General features: G+C 39.9%; 2 protein-coding genes across 6 annotated transcripts; one reads left to right on the top strand and one right to left on the bottom strand.

Annotated features, from left to right (window-relative positions):
* Window positions 1-115: 115 nt before the first annotated feature.
* LOC110184988 (phospholipase A1 member A) lies at window positions 116-5,475 on the top strand. 2 transcript variants are annotated; one of them, XM_020953640.2, is made up of 4 exons: window positions 116-653; window positions 3,978-4,718; window positions 4,778-4,946; window positions 5,015-5,475. In XM_020953640.2, exons 1-4 carry the CDS (start codon window positions 560-562, stop codon window positions 5,118-5,120), a joined length of 1,110 nt encoding a protein of 369 aa, XP_020809299.2. In that variant the 5' UTR covers window positions 116-559; the 3' UTR covers window positions 5,121-5,475. The 2 variants fall into 2 exon arrangements, with proteins under 2 accessions (XP_020809299.2, XP_086691158.1); XM_086835032.1 differs by lacking the exon at window positions 116-653 and adding an exon at window positions 3,412-3,636.
* Window positions 5,466-18,079, bottom strand: VGlut (Vesicular glutamate transporter). Of its 4 annotated transcripts, none has more exons than XM_086835028.1 (9): window positions 17,966-18,079; window positions 16,996-17,222; window positions 15,646-16,045; window positions 12,539-12,869; window positions 11,175-11,411; window positions 9,983-10,633; window positions 9,730-9,915; window positions 9,426-9,641; window positions 5,466-9,317 (listed from the first exon to the last, which is right to left on the bottom strand). In XM_086835028.1, the coding sequence occupies exons 3-9, from the start codon at window positions 15,693-15,695 to the stop codon at window positions 9,078-9,080; spliced, it is 1,911 nt and encodes a 636-aa protein (XP_086691154.1). In that variant the 5' UTR covers window positions 15,696-16,045; window positions 16,996-17,222; window positions 17,966-18,079; the 3' UTR covers window positions 5,466-9,077. The 4 variants fall into 4 exon arrangements, with proteins under 4 accessions (XP_086691154.1, XP_086691156.1, XP_086691157.1 ...); XM_086835030.1 differs by having other exon boundaries at window positions 17,835-18,027; XM_086835031.1 differs by having other exon boundaries at window positions 17,859-18,020.

The raw sequence follows: 18,079 nt of genomic DNA, 5'->3' as shown, positions 1-18,079 counted from the left end.
TTGGTATTAAAATACCAAAACAAACAGAAAGCTTTCAACTCTCAACAGAAATTACTCTAAGCACAAGCTTTGGGTGAGTACGAAAAAACGAAAGACTTCGGAAACGAACTCGGCCGCCAGTTGCTCGCCAGAGCGCCATCCAAGCGCACGTGTCCACAGAGTTCGTGGTGGAGAAAGCCGCCCAAATCGAATCTCCTCAAGAGACCGCGCGCGGTCCCGCAAAAAAAAGATATATAAAAGAAGTGTGGTAAAATATATAAAACCGAATCAATTTGAGGCAGCCGGAATTATGCCTCGCCAGCTTTGTCGTCGTCTTGCTGTGCACTGAAATCGAAATCGAGTCCAATGACCAGCTCTCGAGCTGGTGCTTAAAATAAGAGTTTTGCACTTTAAGCCACAAACCGTCGCCGGTCAACGAGCAGGCCTTGACCCAAAGCCAAAGCCTAGCCAGCACAGAAGAGTTATAGCCCGGTTATATAACACCACTTTCGATTTCAATTAAAACTTAAAATACCGTGTATTCGCAAAACCACCAAAAAGATTAAAAAATAGTAATAATATGTGGCTCGAGTGTGTGAAGAGACCGCGTTGTGCATCTTTTTGGCTGCAGCTGCTCTGCTGGAGTCTTGCCCTGACCAACCTGGAATTTGCCGGTTCGTATATGTCGTGTGCTAAAAGAAACTCTGCGGGCAAAAGGAATGTCCAATGTTAAAGCGAGATAAATTTAAGTTAAACTTTTACTTTCGCCCTGCGGTTGCCGTTTGGCACCTTTATTTTATTTTTTTTTGGCCAAAAGCCGCCTTGCCTTTCTTTTGGCCCTGTCATTGTTGCGCCAGTTGTTGTCGTTGCTGTTTATGTTTCTGTTTCTGTTGACATTTCAAATTGACGTCGGCATAAATTTCAGTTTTAACTAGTTGCACAATAAATTTAGCCAGCGAGCAGCTTGCCTTTTTCCCTTCCGCGCAGTCATCCAATTGTGACCTTGCCTCATATTATTGGTCAACAATAATGCTCGTATAAATAGATATAACCGGGAGCATCTCTCGTCGAGTGTTGCACCTACAAGTACACACAAGACTTCATTGTTAGTAGTGGCTCATCCATCCCACACACACCTAAAGAGATATACTGCTTTGTCACGGCGCTACTTTTGTAATCTCTCGCGGCTCGTTAATTAATTGAGTTGATTTTGTTTCGGTTTTTTGTCTGCACTCTGGAATCGCTCATAATTCGGGTCTTATTTTAATACTCATATTTATGGATGTGCCCCTGCACCTTGACACTCTTCGCAGGTGTGTGTTTGTTTCGCAGCTCTTGCGATATTTACGACCAGACATTGTATTATTGTTACTACTGCTTCCGATGAAGGTGTCATCGTTTTGGGGCCGGCTAATGGGGCGTATGCGCGATGCCGGTGTGCGTGTCACGGACCCACCCGGTTTCGGAGGGCCAGGGACAGGTTCATGGTCGCAGCTTAAGGCTTTTGGAATATAGAATTAAGGGTTCAAGCGAGGGCTATAATTAATCACGCTTGCAGGTTAATGATCCCAGCGAAACCTTTGCAATTATGGCCGCAAAACTGGGTCAACAACCAAACGAACTTGAGGCCAAAACATATCATATAATAAGCACATATTAAGCAATTTAATAAGAATTTTTTAAACATGTTTGAAACACAAGAAAAAGCCTTGAAATCAAGACACAAATCTCAACTTCGATTTGGATTCGAAGTCAATTGGCCAATAATCTCTGTGTATAAGCCAGAGACAACAATGTCTATGACTCATGACAAACAATTCGGGGCTATAAACAAAAAACACAAAAACCCATAAACAAGCTGAAAACAAACCCAAAACAAAAAGCGAAGAAAAAGCGAACCAACCCAAAATCATCTTTCACTTAGCAGGCGATGAGTATCTTGTATTTATTTTGGTTTTACTTTGTCGTGGCCAACGTCTAATTTCGTTTCTCTCCTTCCGCATTCGACGGCTTCCGTTTCGGGCCTGATTTGTGTTAGTTGGACAGAGTTTTCCCCCGCAAATGCAATTTCCCCCATGCCATTTTCCCGCCAAAAAAACAAAAGTATAAACAAACCGGAGAAAAGGCATTTAATTGGCATGCGTAATGCCCGAAAGAAAATGAGCAGGGAGGGGGTTTAGTTCACCTTTTTTTCGGCTTACATAACACAGAAATAAAGCGATTGTGAAAAACCAATGAAAACAGAAAAACCCCAAAACAATTGAGGCATGACCATTGCTAATTGAAGAGTGGTTAGCGGTTACTAAACGTTGATTTTGTGGGGGAGTGTACATTATGTTGGCCTGCTGCCTTTGCTGTCTGATGTAAAAATACGCCCGTTGCATGATTAATTCATCCAGCTGCTGCTGGGTCTACCGATTTTCTGAATGACAACATAGCTCAGCCTGTAATCGTAGTATGTCAGTATGGAAGATATGTATGCCCTATAAGGCAAGAGCTACCCGTATCTGCGAATATTTCCCGTGACCAACCAACCGACAAGAGTCTGCATCTGCAACAGTTTTCCCATACCGGTTGCATGACTCCGGCATTGCGGTTATCGCCCAAAGTTCGAGTACGAGTTCGAGTGCGATGGCAAGTGGGCCACTTTGTGGTTGGTAATTGGTAGTACGTTGGTAGTTGGCATTTGGCGCCACCAGCTGAGCCAGGCTGAAGGCCGATTCTCTTGGCTTTTGGTTAGATTTTTAATTTGCCAATTTGGATGCAAAGCGCATTCCGTGGGGCTTCTTACGCATGCGGTGAGCTAACGTTGCTGCCAGTGACAAAATAGTAACTTAATAATTGGAACTAGTTAGTAAACTTGGCTTGAAGTCATGAAAATTCAATTAGAAGTTTGTATAAAAATATTTAATTCTATTAAAAAATACGATGTTTTTTGTTTGCTTGTTACATCAAGTTATTTAAAGTAATGTTTGAATTAAACGATTTAAAAAACAAATAAGGAGAATCTGTAACCAATATTTAAGAAATCTATAAGTAAACCGGTAAAATCTTATTTATCTGAAGTAATAAACAAAGATTACATTATGATACAAGATCATTGAGTATACTAAATGTACATTATTTAAAGAAGATTTAAGAAGACTATATAAATAATGACTCTCATTTTTCAAATTTTTGTACTAACTTGCATTATAATTTAAAAAATAACAAAACAAATATCTTAACCGGCAGAACCGCCTATGAAAAACAAGCTCCTCACAAATGCGAACCACTCGATGCACATCTGTTCCCAGCCAACGAGCTTCAAGTGTCGGATAAGCCGATCTCAAATGGGTTTTCCTCGTGAATCAGCGAATAAATTACGCATACTCATTCCGCATCCAGTTGCCAGCTCCAGTTATATCATGAGCAGCACGTTTTGTCAAAAAGATAAAAAAAAGAGTATATAAAAAAGCCAGCAAGCAACAAACAAAGAGCGTCACTTCCGTTTTTGGCGCTACTTTTACTTTCTGCAGGGGCAAATGTTGGTGCTGCAACAACCGCAGCCACACATCTTGCAACTGCAACTGCAACAGCAACAGCAATCGCATGACATATGCAGCATGCCAAATTGCAGGCATTCAATGTCGCTGCCAACGGCTTATGCAATTAAATGTAATATCAGAGAGCGAAACTAGTTTGTCAACTCGAGTGGCATGTCTTAAACACCGAATCTCATATCCGAATCTCCTACACAAAAAAATTAAGCAAGGCTTAATAAGATCTTTAAACTAATTCTTTATTTGTTAAGATCAAACTTCAGAGATAGACTCATATCAGTATTTTATTCATTAACCATGGTAAAAAGTATTATGTTGGTCTTTAATAATGACAAACTACGAAGTTATGAGATATAATATACATATAATAATTTGAATTTGAAATGTAATTATATTTCTAATTTATTGTGTATAATATTTACCTTACAACATTTTTTCTTGTGCACCTTCTCACAGCTGGCCAAAATGCGGGAGTTGTGGCCGCAGCGGTGGCGGCTGGCCAAAACCAGACACAAGTCTATGTGACGGAATCTTGTCTGCAGAAACCGTACCGGTGTCCGCACCCGAAGATCCAGTTCTACCTGTACACCCGGCGCACCCAGGAACAACCGGAATTCATAGATGTCCTGGATGCTAATGCTCTGTACTATACGCACTTTAATCCGCGGCATCCCACCAAGATCATAATCCATGGCTTTGGTGGCGGCAGAACTCTGAGTCCCAGCCCGGATCTAAGAGAGGCTTATTTTAGTGTCGGAGAGTACAACATTATTATTGTGGACTATGCCGATGCGGTTAAGGAGCCGTGTCTTAGCCAGATGGACTGGGCTCCAAGGTTCGGTAGTTTGTGCATCTCTCAGTTGGTGAAGTATCTAGCCAGGCATCCTCGTGGCGTCCAACCGGATGATCTGCATTTTATTGGCTACAGTGTGGGTGCCCATATTGCCGGATTGGTGGCCAACTATCTGAAGCCTGAGGAGGGTAAGCTGGGCAGGATCACAGCATTGGATCCAACGATATTCTTCTATGCGGGAGCAAATAACTCTCGGGATTTGGATACCACCGATGCCCACTTTGTGGACGTGATGCATACCGGTGCCGGGATCTTGGGGCAGTGGCACTCCAGTGGACATGCGGATTTCTATGTCAACGGTGGCACCAGACAGCCCGCCTGTGTGGGATCAGCGACCTTATTTCGTGAGTTTTAGAGGAGATTTTCTTGGAAAACATGAAATTAAATAAGTATTAACCCCCAGAGACTTTGGCCTGTGATCACACAAAGGTCACACCTTACTTTATTGAGTCCATAACCACGACACGGGGCTTCTATGCGGGTCCTTGCCCCAACTTGTTTACCTATCTGATAGGATGGTGTGAGCCCAAGGACTCGGAGTATGTGCTAATGGGGGAGCACTGTTCCCACAAGTAAGTAGGGGTCGAATTATAAAAAAATTAAGATTTCTTATATTAATTTTTTTTTACTTCACTGACAGAGCTCGAGGGAACTACTATGTGACCACCAATGCCAAGGCGCCCTTTGCTCGTGGCTTTCCGGGCAAGGGGCGCTCCAATGGGGAGTACCAGGGAGTGCGGAGATAATGTCGAGCTCTATAAACCATTAGATCGCTTCTGTTCATTAGTGCAGGTGGGTTTCCCAAAGGTTCAGACTACTTCTCTGATTTAATTTCAATTTATTTTGAATCACTTTGGTTGACCGCCTGCATTTCTGCATCTTTTACACCGTAGCACTCATGTGATTTTAGCTTTGTTTCCTAATTGTGTAAACCGATTATTTGATACCTATTTATTTCATATTTTTTGTTGCTAGTTCTAACTGCCGCCATTGTAGTTCCGGGACTTGTACAAATTACTCGTAAAAAAAGATCTAATCATTAAGTTGTAGGCTGAAAATTGTATGAAATAAAAAACGAAACGCATTCGATATTTTGGCATATTTTTTAACATGTTCGTTTTATTGAATTCCAAATACATTTCTTTAGGTATAATTTTGTTCTGTTTAATTATGATCTGTAATTATGGTATTTCGTATATTTCAGACCTCGTGAATGGGTTTCAGTTCCATATTATCGGTTAACCAAATGGAAATTACATGTGTGGCCAATTATATATGTATATTATCAAGCTGTATGTTAAAATGAATAGTTATTTTCTGTAGCCCGATCCTTAATGGTTTTTGTTAAACTTTTTGGAATATTTATTGTTACATTTGTTTGGTTTTTCTTTAATGAGCATACACTGACATACACAAGTATATTTTAATTAATTTGGTTTAACTACCATACAAATAATACAACATGGGCGGGTGTTGCCAGAAAAAGGGACCTCGATTCGTGTGTGTTTTTATGTTAGTTAATTTAATTTAATTTAATTTTGATTTAATGTTTAATATTTTGTATACAGAACTCTCAGTAAACACAAAGAATATTTTTGTCACTAGATATATACACAGTTCAAGTACTCGATTGTTGGTTACAATTACTAATTCGATTTACTTAACCATTGGATACAGTTCAATCTCTGCGGCTCGTCGAAGAATGGTTTTATCTTACGGATTGAGTATTTATTTGAGTTATATTATTAGCGATTTATACTGTTTACGGCATAATGACCTTGTGCGCCTATATTTCCGGATGAAAGTGCCTATCGGATTTCAGGGTTTTTTTGTTCACTCATAACATTAATGTTTGGCTAATCGTTAAAATACCCTAGATATAACCCGTTTTCATGGTTTAACATTATTATGGGTGCGCTTGTGTATAGTTTTTAGCTATGCAGTTGGTTAAATTTGGCATTATGTACACTTAAATTACTCACAAAAGCATTTAATGATGGCATTCAGCTACTAAATACATAAAAGTACTTATTTACAGTGCGTCGCGTAAATAGCAAGCAAAAGACTTAACCGTGGCTTTCTGGTTAACATATGTATATCTATGTCATTATTGTCCACACAGCCCCGAGAGCTTGAGTATCTCTCAAAAAAACAAATAAAGAAAATAAAATTAATTAAGGTGAGTTCGTGGCAGGTGAGAGTCTCGTAGATGTTCGTCTCTCCTGTAAGAATCTCGAGTTAAAAAGAGACCATACTCCTTTTTCGAATATGGCTTAACAGTATCTAATATGATTTTATGTACAGAATGTATTTTCTTTACTATGCTAATATTACACATACGCCCCAGTGGCCAACATTTTGTTTGAATTGCCTGCAAAAGGCATTATTCGCTCAAAACTTTCGCCTAAAATCAAACTGATAAAACAGAAATGTAACTAATAGGTACGAGACCATTTTAATTAACTTTTCAGAAGCTTATTCCATCTAAGTATTGTCGCTTTCACAAGCAGTGTTAATTGTTAAGTCTGCTTGGAATATGCATTCCCGCAGAAAATAACATTTAAAATTGTAATAATTATTTGCTATTCATTTATTTATTTAAAGTAGCTAGTAGATTATATGCGTAAGTATTTATTCGCTGCGCTGTACAAATTACGGTATAAGAATTGACTCTTTTAGTTAGAAAATTTTCACACTTTTAATACATAGTGATTTATTTGTGAATAATTTATATTACCATTAAATAGTTATCTATAATTATATACGTTAATATAGTTTAATACCTTGCGATAATATACACACGATTAGAAGTAATGAAAGTAAGTGCGTCTAAGTGCGTGTTTAGTGACAGTAATTGAATTTGTTTAAAATAATAATATAAAAAATTAAAATAAATAATATAATTGTGCAATAATTAAAGTAATTAAATAAGTGCTAATTGTGCATTTAAATGTTAAATTGGTGCGCTCGAATCAAGGTTTGGTGCAATATTCAAAACATACATAAAAAACTAATTAAATTATATAGTTTTAAATGTAAAATAATGGTTACTGAATTTATTTACAATCTACTGAATACTGTTTATAAATTTAATCATTTAGAGAGATTTAAAGAGTGCTAATATAATATATAATATATTAAATTATATAGCTTTTATTTGAGTTTCACGAAAGGAACAAATTAAATAACATTGAAAGGTTTTAAAAGTTTAAAATAAGTATAACCTTTTATTGAAATGAAACTCAAACTAAAGCCTAATATTTATTATTATACATGGTTATGAAGTAATTTTCAAAATTAAAGCCAGTAGAAGTTATCAGAAAGAACAAAAAGGAATTTATCCAGAATACATGCAAAAGTTCCTGACTTTAAAATCCCAAAAAAACTGAAACCACTTTGTATAATTTATAAGTATTATTTACTGCCTATTAAGTAGTGAGCATATGAAGACCAAGTTTGAGGTTATATGCGCCTACCACTATCTACTTAAGTGTTATGATTTTTAGTACCTACATCATGCCTTGCTCATGTCCTTCCAACACAAGAGCTTACCATATACAATGGGGTGCTTTCGAGAAGTTGGGTGAGACAAACAAAACATATTTTATTAACATATATAATCAACGGGAATTGGGTATTATGTATATTCGATTAGCTAGTACTTGTTTTTTTATGGTTATCATTCGTGGCGAACATCAACAATTGCTTAGGTTTGATTAAAATGTTCTGGTGCTTATATGCAATAATTCTTTACACAGAAGATAATATCATCAACGGTAATAAAACTTGCAGCTGGCACTGGCTAACTGCAGAGTTAACAACAATCTTTGGCTATATATATATTTTATATATAATTCTGCATACACCCTTTAATATATATTGAGTTAAATATAAGTATTACTTTCTTTGAGACGTGGTGCGTGTCTGGATTATGTGTGGTTTTTGATATACACATGTGTTGAATATGTCGAATATATATATTCCAGTAATTTCCCTTTCTTGTGTTTACCCATTGCTATGCATTTTGGTTTCTTGTATTTCTTTTGTTTTTGATTTGTGGAGCTTGTAAATAGAAATTCGCGGAAGCGACGCCCTAAACTATGCTACTCTTTAGTGCGTCTGTGTGGGCATTGTGGTTGTTTGGTAATGGTATTGGCTAACGGTATTGCTGTCTCTGCATATGTAGTTTCTCTGTTAGGTACATAGTTTCATTGTGTTAGTGTGGCATGTGGAACTCATACTTCTTTCGCTGAAAACTCATTATTCATTTATTTATAATATTTAGTCGGCTATTGACAGGAATTCCCAGGCCGAGAAGCTTTAGAGAACTCTAAAGATCCACGTCTTGGCATCCCCGACTGAGTAATTGCCGGACTTGAGGTCTTGATTCCTTTTAATTTGAATATAAATTTTAATATAAACATATATTTAGCAACGGTAAAGAGTTTCTCAATGGTAACTAACACATTTTCAGACCAAGACCTCAGGGCCAACAATCTCTATCTATTTCATTTATATCTATATCTTTAGTTAAATCTTTTCTGCAAAGATTTCTCTTGCAGAATTAAACTCATTAAGGAGAGAGAGTGAATTGGTAATAAACTTTAACAGCACACCAAGAAAAAAACAATAAACTTGTAACGACTTCCAGCCAGAACTAAAAGCTATGATATTTATATATAGGGGTGACCAGAGTGATGCCTTTACTGCTGTTGCTGGTATCCCTGCGGATCGTAGGACGGCATTTGGCCCCCCGAGGTAACATCCTGCGTGTACCCATACGTATTGGACACATCCCCATACGATGGCGGAGCATCCTCCTCGGCAATGGGTGCAGTGGCTCCAGCCATGGCAAACGGATTATTGGCCACATGTCCAGTGGCACCGTAGCTAATGGCATTCGATTGCTGCATCTGGCTTTGTTCAGTGTACTCGGGGGCACCCTACGTTTTGGAATTATTATTGGTATTTAAGAAATTTCAACATTTATATATTATAAAATCATAATTTTATAATGTTCTAAGAAGTAACTTAAAGCTTATTTCACTTACAAATGATGTCTCCTTCATGTAGTTGCCCAACATGCCCGCTTGACTAGGATCCGTGTTGGTGATAGCTCCAGCCGGTGGCGCCCACACCTGCTGCTCTTCAGGCGGTGGCTCTGCCCAAGGCTGTAGTTCGCCAGAGGCAAAGATACCATAGAAAGTGCAGCCAATGAGATGAACACAGGCGGCCAGGGTGAAAACTGTGGTCCAGCAGCCAGTAGGCTACAAGAAAATATTAGATTAACTATGAATTTCTTTATATCTTAAACTATATTTAAAACATATAAAAGTAACATTTTTATCCACTTACATTAGCCTGAATGAGACCATCAAGGGCATAGGGCACTATGATACCAGCCAGCGTGCCAATGCCATTCGACAGACCCATCAAAATACTGGCATAGCGAGGAGCAATGTCCAAGTGATTGACATTATAACCGGAAATGGCAAAGCCGCTGAAGGCCACACCACAAGTCAAGGCAAACATGGCACCCGTCTGTAAAAGATAGAAGCCCACAAAAATCCTAAGTAACTTTCCCAGAGATCAAACTCCAAACACTCACCGCCGTTGAGGAATGGGCCACGAATAGGAAAAACAGACCCTCCATGCCAAAGCCGCCGCAATTGAAGAGCTTCCTCACATTCGTGGTGGACAGGATGCCGTTCTTCCGCAGATGATCCGCCAGCATGCCACCGAAGGGAACTATCGTGGTCATGATCAAATGTGGAAGCGAACCCACAAAGCCCGCCTCCTCCACCTTGAAGCCGAACTTGTGCTTAAGGAACGAGGACTGGAACAGCACCAGGAGATAAAAGTTCCAGGAACGGCAGAAGTTGGCCACGATGATGGCATAGACCGGCATCGAACGCATCATCTCCCGCCAAGGAGTTGTCGATAGCGACGGCATCGATGGATGAGCCGACTCTCCCAGCGACTTTTCGATATACTTAAGCTCGGGTATACTGATCGCAGGATGTTTGCGCGGATTCTCGAAGCACAACCATATCCAGAACATGTACCATATAATGCCAAACACACCGTACGCGTAGAAGGGAGCCTGGTAGCCCACAGCATCCGCTAGGAGGCCGGAGAGCGGAAGACCCACCACCACGCCGGCGTAGGAACCGGAAAAGGCCAAGGTGGCCAGGCGAGAGCGCTCCATTGGCGGAGCCCAGAAGCGCCAGATACCGTGACAGGCAGGATAAGTAACGCCCTGTGAAAATAGAGGAGGTTTTAAATGGGTTAATAAACAATATGGGTAAACGATTAATTGTAATTTTTATAAAATTAATATAAGAGAAGAAGCTTCTTTTCTGTGTACCTTTAAATAGGAATTGATCTCCTCATACACTTTTTATAAACAAAACATATGTGAATTTATCTAGCTTATTCATCACTCCGAAAATCTTTTCAAATTTCAAGTGTTTTCTAATATTTGCTCAAAAAAGACACTCTACGAAACCTCCAGCTACGATACATGTTTTCCCCAAGAAAAATGACAAACTTCCCAGTCCAAACAACACAAAGAAATCGCATTAAAATAAATGCTTTTGTTATTTTTTTGCTTTGCCTTCTGTAGAACCCCACCCTTTGAGGGCTTAGGACATGTTTCCATTTCACATATTTGCTTTATCATAAAGTAAAATCTAGACTAACCCTCCCTTTCTTTTTGCAACATCACGCAGCCGTAATCCCTCGGCTTTGATCTGTGGCAAAATCGAATTTGGTTTGTTTGGTTCGTTCTGGTTACATACCTCGAAGAGTCCTTGCAGGACGCGAACGCAAATCACCACATGTCCGTGCATCAGGGTCATGGCGAAGGGAACGAAGAGATGCAGCGTGGCGGAGCTGACGATGGACAGGCCAAAGATCTTGTTGGCCGGGAACTTGGAGGCAATGAAGCCGCCGGGAATCTGCGTCACCAGGTAGCCCCAGAAGAAGGACGAGTCCACATGGCTCTCCACGGCAACAGTCCAGTTCATGAATACCGTCTGAAAATATAACCGGAAACGTCATTAGAGGGGTGAGTGTTGAGCTCAGCAAATCATTAAACAGTGCCGCAGGCCTTTATTAACGAGCGTCAAGGCGGATGACACACACAATGCTCTCAGTTTCAAATGGTTTTCTATTTTATGTGCTGCGGGGGCGTGGTCCTTGTGTGACTTTTGAGTGATGCCCACACACACACGCGCCCTAATTGACAAGAGAGCTGGCTTCACGCCAAACGAGGCGAATTTGATGGCCCCCCGTGCTATAATGTGAATTTCTGCTCATTTATTGTCCTCAATTTGATCAATTTAAAAAGTGGTCTTAACAGACGTGCAGAGGATTTAAAGGAACAAGTTATAGTTATATTTAAATTAAATTGCTATGAAATTAAATTGCAATATGTACAGATAAGGATGTTGTATTGCTTTTAAGTTTCATTTAAGACAATCGAAGAATAAATATCACATAGTATATACAAAGCTCTAACTATATTTCCAGCTTTAAGCCCATATAATTATTTTCGTAAAGATATTTTCTTTAATTTATACGCTACCAAGAAAGCCCATAAAATTTTCGAACAATGAATAAAATCATATTAATTAATATGGCCGTTTTTTTAACAAATCAAAATTTAAAAATCTGATAGCTAAGCCAAAAAACCATTAATTTTAATTCGGAAAGCTTTCCCACCTCTGTTTTTCTTAGGTTAATAAATCTGTATACTCAGTTTTAAATCTTTAAAAATTACATTTTTTGTTCATTTTTTGAAAATTTTAACGATGTAACGCCTAATAAAATATTGAACAAATTGGAAAATATATATTTTCCTTAAAATATAGATAGTCGACTCGACTATCGATGCTGATCAAAAATACATATAATGATTTGTAGGCTCGGAAATGAGTCCTTCACTTTCTTTTAAACTTCTGACTGAAAGTGCTATACTATTTTTCAATCCATATCAACTATATTTGTAACTGCACATTTCGGTTATAGCTGGTAAGATTTGCCTGTTGATGTTGATCAATGCTTTATAAGGTCGGAAATGACTTCTTCACTGCCTTACATGCTTCTGAGACCCTGGGAGGGTCTATAATTTTATAGATATACTATTATATTAACCACTTACCCCGTTATGCTCCCCCTTGAGCTTGGCAGCGGACATGTTGCAACGCATTCCAAAGGCGATCATGAAGCCCACGCAGGCCATGGTGGCAATGGTGTAGCGGGCCGGCATGCAAGGACACTCCGCCTTGCAGTACTTGTCGATCTTGCGCAGCGGTGGACGCTCGATCTCCTCAAAGGAGGCGGGCGAGTCCGGCCGGTCGTCGTCGTCGTCATAGGCATGGCCACCGCCCGGACCGCGACCTTCACGTTGGCCACCCTCCATTTCCTCGTAGCCGCCATGACCGCCGTGATATCTCTCCGATATCTCGAACTTCTCCATGTTGGGCTTCAGGCTGAAGGAGAAGAATATATAATAAATATTACTATAATGTCATTGGATATATAGTTCCTTGTTATTTATAGAATTCCTTGGGATTGCCTTGTTAAAGCTTATATTTTCTTGAGTATTTCTTATACAAAAACAATTGCCTCTAAGGACATAACTCCTGCCAATTAGAGCGGTGGCAGGTCAAATCAACAGGTCAACGAGAGGGCGTGAAAACACAAATATTTTCGGCTTGTTAGCAGCAACAGCTGCCAGTCCACCACCCCAAAAACGAATGCAAGGTGGTTGTTGTTTTTCCCAGCCAAGGTCCCCAAGGAATTGCGGTACTGCTGAGGGTAGGAAATGCCACAGAACTTGCCTGTCCCTGTGGCTGGGAATATAAAATTCAATTTTATTAAGTGCTGATAGCATTGCCAGGGGTATTTAGAGTTGATTGGAGCAGGTAAGAATCTTAAATCGCATTTCCAGATTTGATTTCCGAGGCAAACAGGTGCCGCCGCCCAGTTTAAACACAGTTAAAAGACCTTGTCGTCGACTGATTGATGGATGTGTGCTCTGGCTGATATCGGGAGGGGGATGGTGACCCCTTCCCACTCCTGGGCTATCCATTAACCCGGGATAAGTGACACATCTCTTCGTTGGCATTTTTCTTCATAAATATCCAGACAAAAGTCCCCCTAAGTATGCAATACAAACTAATAAGGAGCAGCCACCAGCCGAAAACAAGCCACTACAGTGGATAACTTTGTCGTCGAAGTCAAAGTCGCCGCCTGTCACATAACTCAACTGTCTGCCGCCAAAGCTACCCTTGTCTGGTCACGCAGGAGCCCCTGGAACAATAACGGCGAAGGAGAAGAACTCTGGTATAAGGATCTCCTTGCGTCCTTCGCACATCGTCTCCTGCCTTGACCGACTTTAAGGCTGACGCCAATTTTATGCGGCAATTTTTATTTGCCCTTCGAAGGGCAGAGGTTTGCGTAATGTCCGTCATTAGGTTTGCTATGAGCCAAAAGACATTTCGATTACCATTTCTAAGAAATATTTTAAGGCCTTGACATTTAAGGTATTTTGTGGAAAATCTAAGGACTGTTATAGAAGAAATCTATGATGCCTAATAATAATTAATAAGTTAGCATTTAAGACTTGAATTTGATTAGTAAAGGTATATATTTTTCAGCCTACTCTTAGACACCTATTTAATATCCTTTCTTAGAGTATCTCCTAGTCACCTATTACTAAGGAACAAAAAAATCTCTGTTTAAGGAAGGGAAGGTCCTCGAACAGAGCCAGTTCTTTTTTTGACGTCTCGCCAACTATCTTTGGCGCTAAAGTTTTTGGTTTGATTGTCAGTAAAAATGTTGCAGACTTGTTGTCGCCACATAGATTACGGCTAACTGGCGCCACAAGCCGAAGGATGCCCAGGATTCGCTTTTGACTTTAACATAGCCCCCAAAAAAAAAGAAAAATAAAAATGTAAATGGGGCAAATACTATATGTATTAGTTTATTTGCCCCAACAACTGAGATGCTGCGGCACTTGAGGCGGGTTGGAATGGTAATGGAGCGCCTTGTCAGCAACACGACCGCGTCTTCAATGACAATTCTAATTTCATTTTCACTGGCAAGGATAAAGGAACTGCTTCAGCTGCTTCGCCCCCGAAGAGGAGGCATTTCAATTTCTTCGCGCCCAAGTGCCACTCGAGAACTTCAGCCGCAGGTCCTGGCAACCGCTCGTAAAAATCAATTTCATTTGCGTGTGCCACTGCAGCAGCCCTTCTTTCCCGTTGGCATGCAACACATTCCTTAATGAAAGCGATGTGCCACCTATTGTTCCAATTTCTAATTTGCGCCCAAGGTCCTTGAGAAATCGGTGTGTGTGTGTGTGTGTGTGTGTGTGTGTGTGGATGGGATCTCTCTGTGGCGTGCCCCATGAAATTGCATACCGCTTCCACGCGTACACACACATTCATTGAGTGTTTGCCCAATATGCTTTACTACGAGTACAACTTTATTGATCTCGAGGGCGGCATAAGGTGCCGGAAGCCAGAGTCGAAGTCTCCAGGACACGTGCTGTCAACGTGCCTGGAATTCCAGAGACATCGGTGAGCTACGTCGGCATGCCAGCGCGTCCATTGTTACCAGGAGTCAGCAACTGCCCGGCTCTGCTCTGGGAGGACCTCGTCCTGGCCCACCTTTAATGACTTGTTAAGCATGCCAATAATTTCACAACTTCCCCGGGATCGACACGTGCCGAAGTTTCCCGACGCCGGCTAGTCGCAAGTGCGTATCAATATACATATTTACTGCATTATCCTGGTCGGCATGGTCAAGTTCATCCAACCACGAACAACGACCAGCCTTGCGTTAAATTAAATTCTCCCCGTTTTTTTCCCCATCCGTTGTCTCTCTAAAGTCCATTTGATTGCAATCATATTTCATACTGGGTTTAATGCTCATCGTCATCACGCTACACTTGCCAGCAAAAGTGATGAGTTTTGACAACATAGTCCTGGTCTAGGCATAGGTTATTAAAGGTTTTATGATTTCTATATCCTAATTTTTTGGGATCATCTAATTTTCAATATTATATATATGCAATTATAAATTGGTATTGAGGGAAGATATTTTATAATAAGAACCTTATAACCCAAGACAAAAAATCTCCTTTTGTATATAAAATGTTAAGTTTTTAGGAACTTATACCCTGCTGCCTCGCATTTTATCGCTTGGTGTATGAATATTAGTATCATCCTCTCTTCGATTCGATTATCCTGGCACACTCACCCGCCAAACACGCCCGTCGCCTTCTCCTTAAACGCCGTCAAGCCCTTCATGGCGATGCTGTGGTGCTGTTGTCCCTTACTCCTGTGTCCTTACTCCTGACTCCTCCCTGCTCCTGTCTCCGGATCGCTGAATCCTCCGCCTGAGTCAGCGTCTGTGGTGTTTTGCTTCGCTGTCCTGTTCGTTCCGCTGTTATCACTTGTGCGCATAAATGTGTTGTGTTGCCTACTTCACGGCGGATTGCCGTGTATATAAGCGTGGCGAATCGGCGTCGGCGTTTAATTTCCGTGAAGCCGGCACAAAATTTGATGACTCTATTTTCGACTCAACGGGGGCTTTTCACTTGGCCGCCATATAATTTAGGTTTTGGGCCGGGAAGTTGTTGCATTTCCAGTTACAGTGCCTGCAAAAGAGATTTGTACGGGTTATTAATGTGTCCACCGATTTGTGTTCTGTCGCTGATAAGCAAAAGCCCCGTACAATTTCATCATTTTGCACATTTCTTGTAAGCGGCTTATGTTCATAAATTTCCTCGAGGGGATGACGACTGCGGTGGGATGGGTCCGGGGGGAGATTTTGTGGGTCGGGAAAAGCATTTTGTAAATATTTCTGGCTTTGTTGGCTATTTTGATTGCCTTTTATGCTTCATTTAGTGTGTGTATGACATTTGAGTCTTATTTTGGTCGGAACGAAGACCTAATCTGAAGGGTTAACGAAGAGTGGGTGGAAAATAAGTTGGGGTTCTTATGAAAACTTGTATTTTAATTGGAACAAAATGCAATATATGTAAAGTTCTTTGTTAAATGTTTTTACCATTCAATTCTAAGATGAAAAAGGCTATTAATTTTACTCAATTGAAGTACTTAAAACGGAATTTTGATGGGAAAAAATCGTTCTACATTTTTGTGAAAAGTTTGCCTGGGATATATTTAAATAATTTCAATAATATTGTTTACGGAAAATGTAATCAATTAATACTTTTAAACCCATGAAACCATTATAAATGCGGAATCCTTACCACAAATCTGTTAACATATTAAAAATAAAAAAATTATTAAATTATACAAAACTTTACTCGACATTAGAAGTTTATAATTCCAAAAGTTTCTGTCATAATACGGAGATCACTTTTTAAATACTGGCTTAAGTTGTTTCATAGTTATAAATATACATTTTTTGTTAAAAATTCTAGTCGTTTCTTTCGCATTAGTTTAAATCCCCTGTGGAAATTTTCTTCATAAAAAATCTTCCCACACATTTCCATATTCCAAGAATTTTCCATTTAGACATTTTTCCTCCCAAAAAGTTCAGCGTGGGTTGTACTTTTGACCTTTGGTCGTTACGCCTACTTACATGCCACACTAAAGTTACGTAATCCATATTTTCCGATGTGCGCGATTATGTAATCGTTGATTCAATTGAAACTGAGCAGAGTTTCCGTTAATTTTTGGGCTTAAATTATGTTTCGTTAGGCAACAAAATTCGTTATTATGAACAATTTTGTTGTTGTTGGTTAGGATATCACAAATAAGGTACACAGATAACAGATTATATAGATTGATTAAACACTACGCGATACGCTGGAAGTAGGGAAACAGAAATATATTGGAATTAATAATCAAAGGGGGTCATAGAAATATCTAGTAATTTTAAATTAGTCACTAGAAATTTCTATAGTCGTTGATTATATAGTTTTAATATTTATTTAAATTTATTGACTTGTGGAAGATCCATCTCACATTTTCTGAACAACACACGCCCCGCAAAATATATAAAAACGGAAGTGAAAAACTTTGGGTAAACCAATTAAAAACTTAAAATGTGGGACGACAACATTCAGACAGAGTTTGACCACGAGACCGGCGGCAGGACGACGACGACGACGACTTGGATGGCGATCCGAATCCAACTCTGTCTGAAGACTGTGTGCCAGCTAGGTGGCATCCAGTCGCGATGTGGACCCCAGCCGAGGATCGTTGGAGGACAGGTGGCGAGATGGTTGGAAGGCGACGCCAATGGATACATAAGCAGCCATCTCAGTCGAGGACTATCTGGTATATATACATATATATATAAGGCTTGGGAGTGGGTATGGTTCTTTGGGGAAGTGGGAGGAGCGTGGTATATAGACTGGAATTTTTTCTTTTCAAGGGTATTACGCGACAAAATCGAGACAAAAAGTGATATTTTACTAATATTCCAATGGAATTAAACACTTTTTTGAAACGCTCTCGTTTAGCACAATATTATTCAGATATTATCAACTATATTCCAGTATTAATTGATGTTTTTTTTCTATATATATTCTCGAAAAGGTTTATACCCGCAGCTCCAGGCTCGCGATTTGGCCTCAGCAAGACAACGCACGAAGTGAAACTAACGGGGCTGGCATTCGCCTTTCTTGTCTGCCCAGATAGATGTCCTGCCGCCGGATTAT

This window comes from Drosophila serrata, unplaced genomic scaffold (genome assembly GCF_035046125.1).
Source record: "Drosophila serrata isolate PLE 108 unplaced genomic scaffold, ASM3504612v1 contig_275, whole genome shotgun sequence".
NCBI lineage: Eukaryota > Metazoa > Arthropoda > Insecta > Diptera > Drosophilidae > Drosophila > Drosophila serrata.
The sequence above is the reverse complement of the archived record's forward strand: the minus strand, read 5'-3'. Positions and strand labels throughout refer to the sequence as shown.